Source organism: Toxorhynchites rutilus, chromosome 2 (genome assembly GCF_029784135.1).
Source record: "Toxorhynchites rutilus septentrionalis strain SRP chromosome 2, ASM2978413v1, whole genome shotgun sequence".
NCBI lineage: Eukaryota > Metazoa > Arthropoda > Insecta > Diptera > Culicidae > Toxorhynchites > Toxorhynchites rutilus.
The window spans coordinates 210,741,697-210,761,181 of NC_073745.1; the positions used below are offsets into that span (position 1 = coordinate 210,741,697).

The 19,485-nt window shown below is 36.6% G+C and overlaps 1 protein-coding gene across 13 annotated transcripts in view; it reads left to right on the plus strand.

The window, feature by feature from the left end:
- LOC129764752 (C-type lectin domain family 4 member F) overlaps nucleotides 1-19,485 on the plus strand; it is a 223,372-nt gene that overhangs the window by 84,304 nt on the left and 119,583 nt on the right. For 10 of the 13 annotated variants that reach the window (XR_008741217.1, XR_008741213.1, XR_008741221.1 and 7 more), the window contains one exon: nucleotides 3,322-3,336. The exons of the other annotated variants lie outside the window; for them this stretch is intronic. Coding sequence is in view for 1 of the 10 variants with exons in the window: in XM_055764206.1 (XP_055620181.1) it covers nucleotides 3,322-3,336 (15 nt within the window). In the remaining 9 variants the exon portion in view is untranslated. The remainder of the gene's footprint in view (nucleotides 1-3,321; nucleotides 3,337-19,485) is intronic. 13 annotated transcript variants of the gene reach the window in all.

The window sequence follows — 19,485 nt, forward strand, 5'->3', positions numbered from 1 at the left end:
AAGGAAAAGGAAAAGGAAAAGGAAAAGGAAAAGGAAAGAAAAAGGTTTAGTGATCATCTGTTCCATCTGAATCATAATAATATATAGCTGAATGAATATTTTTAGGGGTTTCGAAAACTAAAACGTTACGTTGGAGGTACAGGGTTTTTAGCCTTAATACCTCTTTGTCGACTGAGCGAAGTGACATGTTCATTCGAAAAATCAAATGTTTATATGTTACTTGCTTTGAACGCATATTATTGATAGAGTCGAATGAACTGAAGAAGTTTTAAGTCTCATAATAACAACAACAAATGATTGAAATCTATAATTGCGGGTACTTGTTTGAAATTTCATCTCAGCCATAATTCATATTCGGGTTAGGCAAGACACGGTTAGTAAAGCAAGATTGTCATTCGCTTTGTGCACAACTTCGTCAAACAACTTGTATGTAGTACGGTGTACAATTATAACTGAGTGAATTTCCGAGCGGGCACCCGCTTATATACAGATTTGTGTGATTTCGATAGCCTGTTTTATAAGCAATGTTGAAGCTATAGAAACGAGTTTTTGGATTAAGAAGTAACAAGCATATAACGCGTAGACATTCCATCTTTCGAATGGAGTATTTATCAGATTTCGTTCAGTTGCTTAGGAGGTATTGCCACTCAAGATCTTGTTGCTCCGACATAACGCTCCCGTTTTCGAAACTTTGGACTTACACTCCAGTATAGAAATGAAAGTAGCCCTACTTCAATATTCTTAATAAAATTTGAAAAAATGGAATATTTTTTATGAAAATTTTAACAATTTCCTACATTTCATCCTTTGACCATAATTATGTGGGTATATAGTTTTTGGGTTATCATTTTTTGTAGAAAATTAGGAAAAAATTGCCCTTTTCAAAAAGTTGTCTGATTGTTTTTGAAGATTTCAAGTATCCGAAATTGCATAAATGGCCAATTTCTTTACACCCACAACGTTTCACTGCAATCTGAGATGTTGATGCCAATGATCAGTCGAGTTGGGATAACATTCTTCAAATACAAAATTCATCTATGTAATAAATCCTTTCTTCTTCGTTTCGTACGATTTGGCAGACAGATTCACAGATCAGTCAATCATCACAATTTGCCTCCATATCCTGATAGAAACCAGTTGTTGGGTTTAGACGAAGCCGAGTGCCGCCGAAAAATACAGCAATCAACGCTGGTGGCCAAATTAATAAAAGGAGAAACAAATGCTCCACTGTCAAGTTGTATTCGTTCGTTTTCAGATGTTGAAGAGATTTTTTTATTTTAATGAACCAACCGGATACTTTGTTATTATCGCTTACTTAACTCGTTTTAGACTTCAATACTAGTGTCAAATGAAATATCATCTATATATATAAAAATGGATTTCTGTCTGTCCGTCTGTCTGTCTGTCTGTCTGTCTGTCTGTCTGATTCTTATAGACTCGGAAACTACTGAACCGATCGACATGAAAATTGGTATGTAGGGGTTTTTGGGGCCGAGGAAGGTTTTCGTGATAGTTTGAGACCCCTCCCCCCTCTCTAAAGGGGGGCTGCCATACAAATGAAACACAAATTTCTACATTACTCGAGAATTATTCAAGCAAATGCAATCAAATTAGGCATCTAGAGATTTTATGGTGCAATAAATGTTTTTATGGTGGTTAGATACTCCTCCCCTCTCTCTTAGGGGGGGCTGCCATACAAATGAAACACAAATTTCTGTATTACTCAAGAATTAATCAAGCAAATGCAACCAAATTAGGCATATGGAGGTTTTAGAGTGCAATAAATGTTTCCATGGTGGTTAGACACTCCATCCCCCTCTCTAAGGTGGAGCTGCCATTCAAATGAAACACAAATTTCTACATTACTCGAGAATTAATCAAGCAAATGCAACCAAATTAAGCATCTAGAGTTTTTAGGGTGCAATAAATGTTTCTATGGTGGTTAGAAACTCCTCCCCCCTCTCTTAGGGGGCCTGCCATACAAATGAAACACAAATTTCTGCATTACTCGAGAATTAATCAAGCAAATGAAACCAAATTAGGCATATGGAGCTTTTAGGGTGCAATAAATGTTTCTATAGTGGTTATACACTCCACCCCCTCTCTTTAAGGGGGGCTGTTAAACTAATGAAACGCAAATTTCTACATTACTCGAGAATTAATCAAGCAAATGAAACCAAATTAGGCATCTGGAGGTTTTAGGATGCAATAAATGTTTCTATGGTGGTAAGATATTCCTTTCCCCTCTCCTAGGGAGGGCTGCCATGCAAATGAAACACCAATTTTTGTATTTCTCGAGAACTAATCAAGTAAATGAAACCAAATTAGGTATATTGAGATTATTCCATGTAACGGAGAAATAGGTTATTTGCAAGTGAATCTTGAACGAGAATTGTGTCTGAAAATAATCTGATATTATAATGATGAATTTTGTTAAAAATACTAGGAATTTTATAGTATAAGGTAAATTCAACGGGGTCGATTAGAACATCAATCAATGAACAGTTCTGCGATTGGATTCATGAACTTGCGCTTAGTAAGTAAACGTGAATGTTTGAAGGTATTGATAAAAAACAAATTTTGGGCGGGACGAAGTTTGCCGGGTCAGCTAGTGAATAAATAAATAAATAAATAAGTAAATAACTCTGCAAGAATAATCGTCTAGCTTCTCACAGATGTCAGGTTTTAACAAAAGTGATACAAATATACATTTTTCTGCTTTATGAACACGACATTTCATTCCGTGTATAACTTCCGAAGCAAGTCTGTAATTGATTGGTTCTGAATAGCGCCAGGCGAACTTGTTGTAGCACATATTTATTGTGTCAGTGCATGCTACAGCATCTCGGAATCATTATGAAATGAGCTAAATTGCAGGGATTTTGCAGCCCAACGCTCCGTAGAACCGTAACACGACGCGCAACGCAGACACTTTGCGGATTACAAGTTCATATAATTGGAGCTCTATAAGTATGAAATAAAATCGCTCCATAACCTAATGAATTATGATATTATAGATCTCGCAACAAAGACGGTATCGAGTTTCACCGGGTAGAAAGTTTATTCGCAATTTCAGATCATCTGTGATATAATAATTGCAGTAATAGTAGAAGGTTTATTTAACAACTACATCCAACATCTAAGCACTACCTAAGTCACGCAAAGTTCTCTTGCACTCTTCCCAGATCAATCCACATCGATCCATAACATCATACACCACTTTTAATTGCATGCCATTGCGAGCGAAAGCTTCCCAGTCAAATCTGATTAAACCAGATTCTTACATTCCTTCATCGTATCTCTCTCTTCTTCTTTTTACAGCCTCACAGCTCTCAGGTATGTACCCCCAAAACACATTCACACATCCAGCGACGAGAGGAAACATGAATTTGGTCACGTATTTTACATAATGATGACTACGACAAGAAACAAGAACATATAGAATCAAATATCAGAGCATTCATTCGATGCTGCGCGCTCTTCTTAGTTCACCATCTTTCAAAACACATAACAGTCCCCCTGGGCTGTTTTTACAGACTGCCATTACACATACGCTAGTTCGGGTCTTGCGCTATTTTGTTCGAACATCCATTCATCTTCGCCGTCTTTGGAAACCAGGGGTTCAAATGTTGCACCAGTGTCGTGCAGTCTCGGGAAGGAGCCACCGTACAAACTGCCTACACTCGAGGATGTGACCACGGAGTAATTCTCTTGGTCTCTCGGTGAATCGAACAATTGCACAATCTTCGACTCTATCTACCCGTCAACGGTTATTACGGTGTGATCGCAATTAGTTTGCCCCAAGAGGTGGACGATTTTTGGGAGGATTGAGTGCGGGTGGCAGATTTGTCGCTGGGTTGGGGAGACATGGGATTTGTCAAATTGCATGTGATCACGTATATGTATTTAAATTTGGCTCATCATTTTGTTTTTCTTTTAGACATTCTCAAAATCCGCCGCGCACTATTGTTTAGGGTGATGTTCCATCTGTTATGTTTTTTAAGTCTAGTTGTTTCTGTCATCGTTGACAATATGTACCAAAAATACCCATGACACACATTGTAAGAAATCTTTATTTATATCGTCTTATCTTTATATTTTTGAATTCAATTAGTCTTAAATTGGAATGTAAACATCGACGGAGGTGATCTTAAATTATCCAGCCGAAGAGCTTTCACCGACCGGAGCCGCAAAATGCTTTTTAGGGGAACTAAAATAACGCACCGCCGACGGTTTAACATATCACAATATTCGTGGAATAATATGGGTTTTTAGTTGCTCACTGCAGAGACGCATGGTTACAGTACAATGGACTTTTGAAAGTAATGTTTTTCGATTCTCAATTTCGAAAGTTCATCCGATATATCTTCCACATTAACCAGGTGTATAAATATGAAACTGGAATTTCGTCAAATAAACGTTCATTGCACTCGATTGTTTTACAGCAGAGACTCTTAAACTATTTTGGCAAGAGACCCCTTTTCCAGGATGAAGTGATACAACCGACCCTCAAAAATTTTGTGAGTGAGTGAACTTGGTATCATTTTATCATCAATGAATGAACATAAATCTCAGAAAATATCAAGTGTAATTAATAATTATTAATAAAAGTTTCAACAATAATACAGGGTTTTCCAACTTTAAATTCCGAAAGTAAATTGAAATAAAACACACTTAGAATTCGAATTTCGATGAAACTTTTATTTCAAATTAAAGTTTGGTTTATGCCATTATTTGTGAAATACAACATCATTCAAATGTCCACCTAGGGCTTCCTCGCACACCTTGATCCGGAACAGGTAATTTTCGACGACTTTTCGGCACATATGGGGCGGTATCTCGGTCATAACTTCACAAATGTTGTCTTTCAAATGTTCAAGAGTTTGCGGAGAGTCTTTCGTCACGGTCTTTCGCATAACCCCACAAAAAAAAAGTCTAGCGGGTTCAAATCGCATGATCTGGACGGCCAATTGGCATCACCAAAACGCGAAATTAAGCGTCCCGCAAATTTCGTTCGCAATATGGCCATGTTCGGTCGTGTTGTGTGGCACGTGGTGCCGTCCTGCTGAAACCACATATCATCCGTATCCATATCTTCAATTTGTGGCAAAAAAAATCGGTTAACATGCGGCCATAGCGCTCACCATTCACAGTTACCTTCTCACCGTCCTCATTTTCAAAGAAATACGGCCCGATGACTCCACCAGACCATAATGCGCACCAAACAGTGGCTTTTGGCGGATGCAATGGCCTCTCAACAATCACGTGTGGATTTTCTGAGCCCCATATACGGAAATTTTGGGTGTTCACATAGCCACCGAGCTCGAAATGTGGCTCATCGCTGAAAAAAATTTGATGCGAAAATTCAGCATTTTGCTGCTGTTGTTCGTTCACCCAATCGACGTATGCCCGACGCATTCCATGGTCACCACGCTCTAATTTTTGTACCAGTTGGACTTTATATGGATGTAGGTGCAAGTCCAAATGCAAAATTCGCCACAATGATGTGTTTGACAAGCCCAATTGCTGAGCACGCCGTGGAATCGACACATTCGGGTCATCCTCCACACTGGCAGCAACAGCAGCAATATTTTCGGCCGAACGCACATTACGATGATGCACAGGTTTCACAATATCCGCTACGGATCCAGTTTGTTCGAATTTACGCACTACATTAGCGATTGTGTGCTCTGTAGGCCGTTCATGACGACCAAAATCCGTCCGTAATGCTCGAAAAACATTTGCCGGTTTTCATCATTTCTATAGTATAATTTAACAAAATTAACACGTTGTGCGATGCTAAAACGATCCATATTGTAAAATGGCAGACATTCAACTAACGATATGACGCTTTGGTTGACAGCTATGTCAAACGGTTGTCAGCGCAGGGCTGTGTACTTTCGGAAGCCCGAAATGGAAAACCATGTATTTTCCACTCAAATATAAGTCGTTCTGATCACGTAAAACAACTTATTCATATTCTTATCGACCCCTAGAAAACTGATATCGACTCCAAGGGGTCGCTATCGACCACTTTTAGAATCCCTGGTTTAAGGTATTTCATTCAAAGTCATGACCATTGGAATCTGCACATTTTCAATTTGTCAGGCAATTCAAAAATGCCTCGCCAAAAAAAATATGACTATAATTTTCAATTTTCAATTTTTTTTTAAAAACCAAAGCATAATGTTTATAGGCAGACTTGAATTTATTCAATTTCTTGTGTACAATTTTGTTGTACAATCTTTCGCAATCTTTCAAGCTGCTTAAGCAATTCTATACTCCAAGAAGATATTTGCTTTCTCGCCGAAAACTATTTTAAACAATTTTTGCTGACCATAGAATTGAAGTTTTTGCCATGGATATAACTTTGTACGGATCTTTTGATCGTTTTTATCTTTTCCAAAAAATCTTCAGCATCACTACAGTGAAATGCAAAAAAAATCAATATTCATTATTTCTCTTGATTCAACGCCCAAACTATGTAAGGAATCTTTACTAGGAGAAAATTTTACTTTACTTCTTGAAAAGGCCTGGGTTAGGTAGCTTACCATCAACACGAATGAACAGTCAAAAGTGTAACGAAGTATTTCAGAATCATTGACTGCTGTTTTACATCAAAAACAATGTGATAATTGGGTAATTTGGCATCAATTCATAACATCCGGAAAATCAAGGCATGGACTATTGAATAGGGACTTCAGATTCTGGACTGATCAGCTTGTTTACCAGATCAAAACCCTATCAAGAACTTATGAAGAGTGATCGTACGAAAAGTAGATGCAGCTTACAAGCAGTATCAGTGATTTGAAGAGCTTAATCGAGCAGTACCCTCTGCGTAGAACGAGATACGCACTACAACATGGTATAGCTTGGTCGAAACCACCCCGAATGGGTTATTTGAACTGATTGAGAACTGAAGATGACGTAGGAATTAAAAATTTATTGTAATTCATGCGGTATTGGCGTTGACTTTGTAAAGGAGTGAGAGTTTTCCCATCTGGTTCTATAGTTATGAAACACTGGAATTTCAGTTTTGTGAATGTTTCGCGCCTGAACACAACAATCAAATTCAAATGGCCAGTCTTTTGAATGAAAAAAGTTGTTATATCCTACACTATATACTTTAAATCAACCGACTTCTTACATATCTCGAGAAACTCAGAAAAAATGAGTGGTTCTATAGATGGGAAACGCAGTGTATTCCACTCTGAAACGAATTTCTTCATCAATAACTATGCGGCTACTCGTAAATACACTTCGTACAAGGTATCTTTGTTCCTCATATCTAATCTAGTTATTATTTCCTAAATTCGTCATATACTCCGGTTTCATAAAATTATGTGGCACTGTTTTTTTCTGTTTTTTTATTTCTGGATTTTGACCCTGGAAATTCTTATTCAGCCGATTTGCAACGATCAACGAAAAACTTAGGTACATATTTCCATCAGGAGAATTTAATTTGATGTAGGCTCTATGAATCCGGAGAGCTATTATGACAGTTTTCATTTCCAACCATGGAAGAAACCGATGTATTTATCACGAATAATTTTCACTCTGATAAAGTGAAAAGTACAAAAATCAAGAAAAAAAATTAAGATCATTTCTGAAAAATCAGGTAAAATTAGGTGTTTGTCAGGATATCAGGGAACGTGCTGAAAAATTTGAGAAATCCTGAAAAATCAGAAAGTTTGGCATCTCTGGTGACGAGGCATTGTCGAAAAATCACTTTGCGTACTTTTTCTGATGACAACACAAATGTCATTTTCGGAACAGAGCACGGTTCAGTAAGATCAAGTTGATCGTGATGCGATGTGATTTTTGATTTAAGCTTCTGACATAGAATGAACGAACTGGGACAGTAAATCTCACACAACAACATTTTGACGTGGGACTACGTCTAATCGGAATATATGGGGGGTAAAATGAAAACTTAAACACAGAACATGCAGGAAAAAAATGAAAGATTTGGAATGCTTATAACTCGAACATTTCTTAATAGATCGGAAAGTTGTTTGCATAAATCGATAGGAAATATTTCTACGCATCTATCACAACTGCTCCGTTTTGATTGGCCCGATTTACTGTTTCCCCAGGATAGCCATCAAACCCAAGGTGTCTGAGAAAATTTTCATTGCAAATACATGCCAGTTGGGAGGGGACTGTTGCTCCCACCGACATGTGTTCCCTAACACAGCCATCAACACCAATGTGCCTTACATTACATGGTGTTTGTTCAAATTCTTTACATACACATTCGAAATATGTTGAATTCAATTGAGTTCGAAAATTGTTTCATTCAATCAATAATTTAAACAATACAAATCAATGATTACTAAGCCAATGCACTATGGTCCAGGAGGTGCATTTAAGTGGAAATTAGCATCTAGAGCTCGACAGTGATTCGCTAGACAAAAACTGTCTTCGACAAAGTTGTTACATATAATAGAGAACTCATTTTTATGTTATCAAAAATAGGGTGACCAAAATTGTCGATGAAATGAAAAATCTAACTTTCTTATCTTTATAGATAGAAGTAAACATAGTTGAACAATATTGTAGCCCTGGTTATTTTAAGTAACTTTGTGGAACAATATTTCTTTCTATCTCTTCAAATAACCGATATAGCGCTTTTTCTCTAGGTTGAGTTAGGGTTACCATGAAAAAAAAAAAGGTTTTTTTGCTCTAACTTTTATATGTAAAATTCTACATCAAAACTGTCTTCGAATGACTTTTAGAGCTTTCCAATCCACGCATTTTACGGTGCATAACTTGTATGTATCTTGATTCTACTCAAAGTTATTGATGTTTTTTCCCCGAAAGCACGACCTTTTCATTTGCTAGTCGTTCTTTTTGGGGCAAACATAATAAAAAATTATTGATGGCATTTTAAAGAGCACATTTGATTCTACATAAGGTGTCACTTCCAAAAGAGTGTTATTTTTTGTATTTGAGTAAATTAAATTTGAAATTATGAGTTTTTGCATATAAATGAACAAGTTGCAATATTTCAATGCATATAGTAGGCGTAGACTTTAAAGCAGCATCACTTCAGTTCAGTCTTATAGCCACTCAACATGGAGGTTCAAAGAAGACACATTTTTGTTTTTGTTTTGGGTGGTCGAAATATAGAAGACGTTATATAATTATTACGAGAAAAATGCCAAGATATAAATGCTGAGCCAAAGGATGAAGCGTAACCGTGTTCGGCAAATTACAGAAAAATTTTCTGCTGAAGAACTGGGCTTCGCAACAGCTTCGGATCCAGTATTATCTCAGTAATAGGCAAACACCAGAGTATTCCGATCTTCTGATTCCGGAAAATGCTAAGCATTTGATTTTGTAGTTTTTTATTTGTATGATTTTTATTTATTACTATGACTTTAATTTACATTATAACAACTAAAACAGGTTAATATGTACATAAGGAAGATTATAAAAATAAATTTTAATAAAACAATAGGAACAACAAAAGTTTGGTAAAATAATGTCATCAATCAACTCATCGCCAGTAAAATATGTCAATATATTACTAAAAAATAACACGTCGAGCCCCGAGTTGTTCTTCATACGATTTCTATTCAGGAAGTATTTGATAATTTGTCGGTCCCCGCTTTTCTTTTTATACAATAAATATATTTTATTGTAGAAAAAGAAAATAGTCAGAAATTTTTCTCGTAATAATTGTATAACGTCTTCTATATTTCGTCCACCGAAAAAGGAAATCAACAATGTGTCTTCTTTGAACCTCCATGTTGAGTGGCTATAAGACTGAACTGAAGTGATGCTGCTTTAAAGTCTACGCTTACTATATGCATTTAAATATTGCAACTTGTTCATTTATATGCAAAAACTCATAATTTCAAATTTAATTTACTCAAATATAAAAAATTACACTCTTTTGAAAGTTTCACCTTATGTAGAGTCAAATGTGCTCTTTAAAATGCTATCAATAGTTTTTTATTATGTTTGCCCCAAAAAGATCGACAAGCAAATGAAAAGGTCGTGTTTTCGGGGAAAAAACATCAATAACTTTGAGTAGAATTAAGATACATACAAGTTATGCACCGTGCGTGGATTAGAAAGCTCTAAAGATCATTCAAAGACAGTTTTGATGTAGAATTTTACATATAAAAGTTAGAGCAAAAAAACCTTTTTTTTTCATGGTAACCCTAACTCAATCTAGAGAAAAAGCATTATATCGGTTATTTGAAGAGATAGAAAGAAATATTGTTCCACGAAGTTACTTAAAATAACCAGAGCTACAATATTGTCGAACTATGTTTACCTCTATCTATAAAGATAAGAAAGTTAGATTTTTTATTTCATCGTAAATTTTGGTCACCCTATTTTTGATAACATAAAAATGAGCGCTCTATTATATGTAACAACTTTGTCGAAGACAGTTTTTGTCTAGCGAATCACTGTCGAGCTCTAGATGCTAATTTCCACTTAAATGCACCTCCTGGACCATAGTGCAATGGTATTCCCACGGCAACCTTGCGGTTGTATCATAGTTATAACGCACCCATTTTCCGTAATGGACGTTTAGCATGATCAAAGCAAAATCAGCAAAATCAAAGTTAGCGTAAAGGAAAAGTTTATTCTTTAAATTAAAATATATTGCACATAAATATTGTAACTAAATAGTTAGAACTCACCAACTCACCACTCTCTTTCTATTTTGCTAACACCAATTTCAATGCGGTTTCACAGGAATGTCCTTTCCGATATCCCGATTGTTCTGGTATTAGCAAAGCGTTGAGATTTAAATATTGCAACAGCTGGCCTTTAACAACTAATCCTAATATTTTCTCTAATGTGTGCAACATGTTGATAGGACGAAACTCTTCGGCTTTAATCGTTCCAGCAACCTTTTGAATAGGAACTATTAAAGATTCCTTCCACACCTGAGGCACATGCCAAGTTAATAAAGACTTATTAATAAGGTCCAGCAAGATGTGATCAATGACATGAAAGCAATCTTGAATAACTCTAGTATTGACATTATCCACTCCAGCTGTTTTTCCTAAAGAAAAGCAAATAGTTCTAAGTTCAGTAAATGTAATTGGGTGAAAACTTTGAAATCTACAATTACTATCAACCGGCTGTTTTATTTCATCAGGTTCATCGACCAATTCAATTGACTGATTGATCAATGACACACTATTGACGAAATAATCATTAAACTTAGATACTATAGCCTGTTCAGACTGTTCAAGTGTGCCATGAAAAGCTATGGACCGCGGTTTACTATTACTAGATTTCAATAAAGATTTCAAAATTTTCCATAACTCTTTGCTGTTGTTTTGATGCTGATCAATCTTCCTCTGAATACCGTTCTGATTTATATCATCATATTTCGGACACTTTGTTCTTATATCTTGAAATGCTTAATACACTGATGATATAAATATAAAATCAATATCACAATTGCTTCTTTAGAGTAATCCCGTTTCACTATCATTCCACATGAGAACTACATTTGAATTATAACATAATCGGTAAAAATCTGACAACACTACTTATTATTTTTTGTGTTTGACGTTTGCTTAGCGTGAGCACGTAGAATTTACCCGTTCATAAATATTTAAATTTCTCCCGTGTTTCATCAGTTCTCATCATCGTAAACAGTTTACTGTGATTGCTTGGTAAGTGTTTCGCAGTTGACTATAAAATATAATCAAGTGTAATGTAATTTTCGTCCAACAAATCCGTGTCCGAAATTTGAATTCAACCTGTCCGAAATTTGATTTAGTGTCCGAAGTTTGGTTCTTATTCGCATCATTTGAAAAGCATTTTATTCGATGATTCTCGTCACAAGATTCGAAACAGCATGTTTCGGACATTTCCTCCAGCATTTTAATTTAACAAAATCGTCGTTTGCCACGAAATTATATTGATAACTAAGGTCTCATGATCGGTTATTTTCAAATTGGTACCCGTGACTGTGTTAAAAGTTTCAAAATAGGAATAAACATGATCAAATAAAGTTTAACTGTGCCTGGAAATACGCGTGAATTCATTTACTGTTTGTTTCAAATTGAAGAATTCAGATAAGCGCTTCAAATGGTTCGAATTGTAGTCATCACGCCAATTGATATTGAAATCACCAGCTTTAATTTGCTAGAATCAATGAACATTTCGAGCCAGTTTACTAACTTTTCAACTCAACGAAACGTTGGTCACTAGAGCTGGGAGAGTGATATAAAACACCATAATTACCCATCTTCATGCCACGTGCAACTGTAATGCCCAAAAACCAGTTTCCATCAATAACTTCGTTGAGGCGAAGATTGAATTGAACTGATTCTTTACGAATGATGATGATGATGATGGTCCCGCCTCCTTCTCCTACAGAGGTTTGAGCAAGACGAGTTATCTAAAAGATAATTTATTTATTTTTCTCAACATTGAAATCAGTTTAGCAAACATGAAAAACGAACTGATTTTATTTACAAGATCAAATTCGGTGCCTCTTAAATTCTGTAAGTGTTGTTGCGCATTTAATATGTCTTGGCATCGAGTTGAAAACATTTATTCCTTTGAATTCCTTATTCCTGTAATCTCGATATTCGTGTGTCATTGGCTAAAAATAAAATGGAAGAGCAAAACTCTAAATGAGGAGAGATGATTGATTTGTATAGCTGTATTTTGCTGCAAATAGTTAAATCGTTTTTCATTCGACATAAGATTCCATACTTCTTGGCAATTTTCTTGATGACATTGTCAATGTGAGTGTTGAACTTGACTTTGTCATCAATAATCACGCCAAGATATTTAATGTCCCGAACTCGATCAATAGTCTCATTATCAATAACGATGGAGACGTTTTCATTTAAACGATTTCGCGAGATTACCATATATTTAGTTTTACTTATGTTCAATTTCAATTGCTTATACTTCAACCATCTACTTAAAGAATGTAAATCTCCATTCCAATGTAAAACGACCTGATCTAAATCATTAGCTGCAATGAATAACACAATATCATCTGCAAAAAGATTGATATCACAAAATCGTAAAACTCTTCGCATGTCATTGATATACATAATAAATAAAAGGGGCCTTCCGAGTACACTTCCCTGAGGTACTCCAAGTTTTTTCCTGGGGGATTCGAAATTGTATCATTAAAAATAGTCCGTTGAGTTCTGTCATTTAAATATTCGAACCATTTATATGCAGTACTCGTAAATCCAAAGCGCTTAATCGTGTTCAACAACAAGGGCCTAGAAATTGTTTCGAAAGCGCGTTTTAGATCCAAAAAAACAGCAATGATATTCTCTTTGCACTCTAGTTTCTCTTTCCGTTTTGCTAATACCAAGTTCAATGCGGTTTCACAGGAATGACCTTCCCGATATCCCGATTGTTCTGGTATTAGCAAAGCATTGCAATTTAAATATTCCAGCAGCTGGCCTTTAACGACTACTTCTAATATTTTCTCTAGCGTGTGCAACATATTGATGGGACGAAACTCTTCGGCTTTAATCGTTCCAGCAACCTTTTGAATTGGAACTATTAAAGATTCCTTCCACACCTTAGGCACATACGCAGTTAGCAAAGATTTATTAATAAGGTCCAGCAAGATGTGATCGATGACATGAAAGCAATCTTGAATAACTCTAGCATTGACATTATCCACTCCAGCCGTTTTTCCTAAAGAAAAGCAAATAGTTCTAAGTTCATTAAATGTAATTGGGTGAAAACTTTGAAATCTACAATTACTATCAACCGGCTGTTTTATTTCATCAGGTTCATCGACCAATTCAATGGACTGATTGATCAATGAAACACTATTGACAAAATAATCATTAAACTTGGATGCTATAGCCTGTTCAGACTGTTCAAGTGTGACATTAAAAGTTATGGACCGTGGTTTGCTATTACTAGGTTTTAATAAAGATTTCAAAATTTTCCATAACTCCTTGCTGTTGCTTTGATGCAGATGATTTCTTTGACATAAATAGCAACACCGCCAGTATGTCTAGAATGTGATAAACAAGCAGCAACGTTATATCCCGGAATACATTAATCAAATGATTTAATTTCAACAATATGTGTTTCTGATAATAAAACTAAAAGTGGACGCTTTTCCTCAACAATCTGACGTAATGCTACGTAATTTGTTGACAACCCCGCAATATTTAAATACAGAACATGAAATTGATTCACAATTCTTCTGGAACATGGTTGCTATTTATTAAAATGTAAGCTGGCTTGGTTGACGTCCAAATTCATTTTACGTTCTCTATTTATTTTCAAACAATTAACACATTTAATTCAGTTGACCTGCACTGAGATGTCTTGTGTTTCTGACTACACCTAGAACACGTTTCACAATTTTGTTTGCAATGCGTGCTTTTATGTCCAAATTCTCCGCATTTGAAGCATCTTAACACACTAATCGCGGGAACTACGGAGCACCGATCAAACCCCACATTAATTTTTTTCACACTCAATAAATTATTATATGTGAAAACTTTCAAAACTTTTACATCTTTAATTGCGATGTTTTCATTTTGACTCTTTAAATAGTCAATGAAAACGTCGGAGGAATGCTGATCGCTCATGCCCACAATTTTTAATCTTGGCACCGATATGGGAATTTTCACTCAAATTGCTTTCAATATCATTTTTGACATGTTGGCTCCAGTTGAACACTCAACATCGATGTAGCCATCTCTACCATTCCTAAAATTACCAATTTTGTGTCTTTTGAATCTAGTTTCGTTTACGAGTTTCCTCGCAAGCTTGTTTGGACTCTTTGGGTTTTATTACAATAACCGACTAAGTCTTACGACTATTTTGCTTGATACTATTGCTCTTCATATTATTATCATTGGCATTGTTGGAACTTTTGACTACATCCGCGAAACTTTTGTTATTTAGAATGACATCATCATTATCATTGTTCTGATATTTACGTTCCTTCCGTTTAGGAATGTTTTGGTGCGATTCAGAAGGTATTGCACCAGGTTCATTGAGCGAATCGTTCTTATTCTACGCGGTAAATGTTAAAAATGAACTTGTCATAGAATCCAATCTCTCACATATCAATTTTTCAAGAGACCCACATATATTTTGTCTCAAATCTTTCATACCGCACTTTAGCGCGCTGTCTAACTGAGCCGTAATGTGATCTCGCATGTCCGTAAGCGAGTCAGAGAGTGAAGGAGTTTCATCACCTCTTTCTCTACCTTTCGCACACCCGAGATAAGATCACTTCTCGCGTAACTTTTGAAAAGGTCCTATGTAACATTCACATCAACTCGAGAAAAACGGAGTTGAAGATCGGAATATTGTTCCGCGAATTGTTTCAAATGGAATCGATCTTTATCACTACTTTTACCACTAGCAGTCAATAATAACTCTGAAAAACCAATCCTAACTGTTGTCATGTGATTTTAGTTTGAAATTCAAGCCTTCGAGCGAAAAATGTTACATTGGACGTTTTGACTGCCCGCTTTGTTCATTGGACAAATAACGTTGCACGATGAGAATATGAAAATAACTACTAAACAACGATCCAAATACTTGCACTTTGTGCTAAAAGCAGATCATTATTGTTATAACTCGTTGAATTGAACTAAAAACGATATCAACACCCGAAAATAACAAAAACTCAAAATGACCGAAGTGCGATTTCGTGTTGTATTGGTTGCTTTGTTACTTCGGATGTATCGAGCGTCAGAGTAAAGTATTGTCCGAAGTAACAGTCGAGTGCTTGAAATTCGAATCTGTACATTGGTCATTTTTTGTATCGGCTATAAAAATGTGAAAGGGATAGATACTTGAACGATTGTTTTCTCAATGCATTACATGATTGATAACTAATAGTGTGCATCCATTAACTCGATTTGTTTACATTTGTTACTTAAGACGTTTTCAAAAGTTACGCGAGACTTCATTATCTTCAGGCATCAAGGGCCAAAACTTCTTGACGATGTTTACTTTCTTCGCCTGCTCAGTTCCACTTTCGGATGAATTGAAACAGAGTGTTGATTGAAGGGTCAATGTCGGAATTGGTGAACAGCTACACTACCGTTCTACGCATAGTTGTCCCATGTTCTAAAATCAGCAACTGAGAAAAACGCAATCAAAGTTTTCTCGCATATTTGTCTACCAAAAGCCTTAAGCATTTCAATTTAGCAATACACCGGGTTTTTTATAAGCACTATGCTATTGTTTAATGAAATGTGATGAGATCCCCTCACTGAATCAATCATGCTTGATTACGGGTTTTAAAATTCATGGTGGGACAGTTATGCCTAGAATGGTGACCGGAATAAATCGCCACAGTAAACAACTGCAACAGAAACAACCGCTTAGAAAAAGTGTAGTAGGCTAGAAATATTTGGCGCGGGAAAAACATCATGTGCCTCACATTTCTATTATAAATTTATTCTCTTGTTCTCGTTTTTCGAAATTTATTCTGAGGACAATGTAATGGGGACGAAGTCCCCATTTGGCGAGGATAAGGAATCGAGGCGGCCCATGCCGCCAAGATGACGCAATCCGAGTCCACCGCCGACCCGCCGTCGGAAGCGGCGGTGTCTCGCACGCAAACCTGGGATCCACTGATTGCCCGGTTAGTTTGAAACATAGGATACGATCCTTTAGCAATGTCCGACCGAGCTCTAGCGAGCGTCGGACGGTATACGTCTGCCCGGGGCGTTACGTTTGCCTGGGGCGATACGTTTGCCCGGTTAATTCTTGTTTTGAAATACAATACCGCGCCACAATATTTATAGCCTACTACACATTTTATAAGCGGTGGTTTCTGTTGCAGTCGTTTTCTGTGGCGATTTATTCCGGGAACCGCCTAGAATATCAACATGGGACAATTGAGCTTGATGTTGTTTTTTTTTAAAGCTGGGAACAAACTATATGTTTTTTTTGTGTTTTTCCGTAAGATTATGCATAAAAACAACGTTTTATGAAGAAAGGTAAAAATACTCAAAAAGTAACATGAGACAACTATGCGTAGAACGGCAGTGAACTCTTCTAAATTCTTCATTGAAACGCATCTTGAAACAAAACTCCCAGCTAATATGCCGAAAGGTTCTAAAAATTGACGCAGAAAGGAATATCTTGTATTTTCATTTTTTAACAAATTTTTAAAGTGTATTCGAACTTATTGAACACGCTGTATATTTGGAGATGATTTTTTTTAATTGTCTAGCTGCCAATATAGCGAATAAAGGGCGAACACGAAATTATTGCGGCACATTCAACAGGGCATAACTTTTTTACCATTGGGTAAAAATCAACCAAATTTTGCATACTTTCTCATTGATGTGTATTGTCTACATGCTGTCTAACTCGAAGTCGTGTTTTTCGATTCAACGAAAATGGAGGTGAACCAACGCGAGTCGAGAGAACAAATTCTTTCCAAACACCTGGAATTTCCTGACCTGTCGCACCGGCAGTTGGGAAAAATGTTGAACATTCACCATTCAACCGTCTCCAGAGTGTTGAAGCGGTTCCAGGAGCGGTAGACGTTGGACCACGGCAAAGGAGCTGGAAGAAAAACGGGAACCGGGGAACAAAAAGACGGAGGGAAAGGTGAAGCGGATCATTAAAGCAAATCCCAACGTCTCAAGCCGTGATTTGGCTAAAAATATCGGCATGTCGCAGAGCTACGTCCAGAATGCAAAGAAGAGAGCTGGACTCCATACATACAAGGTATAGAACTTCCCAAACCGCGATGAGCGGCAACAATCGACGGCTAAAACTCGGGCACGGAAGCTCTACGAGAAGATGCTGACAAAATATGGCTGCTGTGTGATGGACGACGAAACGTATATAAAAGCCGATTTAAGGCAAATTCCGGGGTTGGAGTTTTTCACCGGCAAGAGCAAGTTCGATGTGGACGACAAATTTAAGAAGAAGAAAATGTCGAAGTTCGCCTCCAAATATCTCGTTTGGCAGGCCATCTGCTCTTGCGGACTGAGGAGTGAGCCTTTCGTGACAAAGGGCACAGTAAATGGAGAGATCTACAAATCTGAGTGCCTCGAGAAGCGCCTTTTGCCGTTCTTGAAGCAGCACGACGAAGCTCCGCTATTTTGGCCAGATTTGGCGTCATGCCACTATTCTAAAAGTGTCCTGGAGTGGTATGAGGCCAATTCTGTCCATTTTGTTCCAAAGGACATGAACCCGCCAAACTGTCCGGAGCTGCGCCCGGTGGAGCAGTACTGGGCCATAATGAAGCGGGAACTTCGGAAAAGCAAGAAGACAGTCAAAGACGAGAAGGACATGTTAAGAAAATGAAAAAAAAACTGAGAAACTGGTACCGGATGACACTGTAAAGACTTTGATGGAGGGCATCAAGCGAAAATGCGTTCAATTTCACACTCAAGGCTCCATCGATTATCTTTTCTTTTGATTTTTAAAGTAAATATATGTATAAAACTACCCTAAAATTTTGGTTTGATTCTAAACATTATATGAAAATTGGCATGACATTTTCGGTGTCGCAATAATTTCGTGTTCGCCCTTTATTATGATGTTGGCGCTGGGTGCGTAGATGTTCTTTTTAAAATTTGTCGTGATGGTGGTACTTTTTTCAGAATTCTTTGGACCAATTTGGCTGAAATTTATTTTCAGCATATAAAAATTTAAAAATTTTCTGGATTGTTACGTAGATTCTATTTTTCAATTTTTTATGCTTTTTAAATGGTGATTTTCGATGAGACCTAGTTTTTATTCAAATGATATTTTTAAATTTAGACAATTCGTTTTACATGTTAAAAAAAATCAGCCAAATCGGTCCTCCAGATTCGTTCAAAGATTCGTACAGCAATTTCATTGAGTTGACCCTATAGGCTATAACCTTTTTTGTAACTTTTGGACGAAATGAAATACACCCATTTTTTTACGCGGGAGATACGTACCTTGTAAAAAAAACCGCGAAAAAAAGCTGGATGTATCGAAAATATTTCGGCACAACATTTCTGAAGGTATAAGCCTCCCGAAAATGCGAAAAAATATCGATTTTTTGGACATTCCAGAGTTGGTTCCCACTTTAAGCCACGTTCTTTTCAGGTTAGTACTATGGATGCCAAGTAGCTAAAGACTTTGGTCCGTTAATTTTGTTAATGTATTCAAACGCCCAATACGCCAAATTTATGCGTATGTTTATTATCCATGCCACAGCATAAAAAACGCTAAATATGACTAAGTATCTACCACTACTATGTTGTATTCGCTATAAATGTCAAACCAATTATATTCCAAAATGGCGCAGCTTGAAGATAAGATCATTCGATAAATTTGTAAGAGCGATAAGTGATTTCACAACTTTATACTTTATTAAACCAGATCACTAGAATAACCACCACAATTAAGTTATTAAGTAATTTATGCAAAAGCCCTCCTCTACGGTCCACCGTGCTGACGACCAGAGCATGATTTGCTAAACTAATAATTTGCAGCCATTACTTCCCAGCGCAATTGGATCTAATTACGCAGCCTCTCTCACGCGCA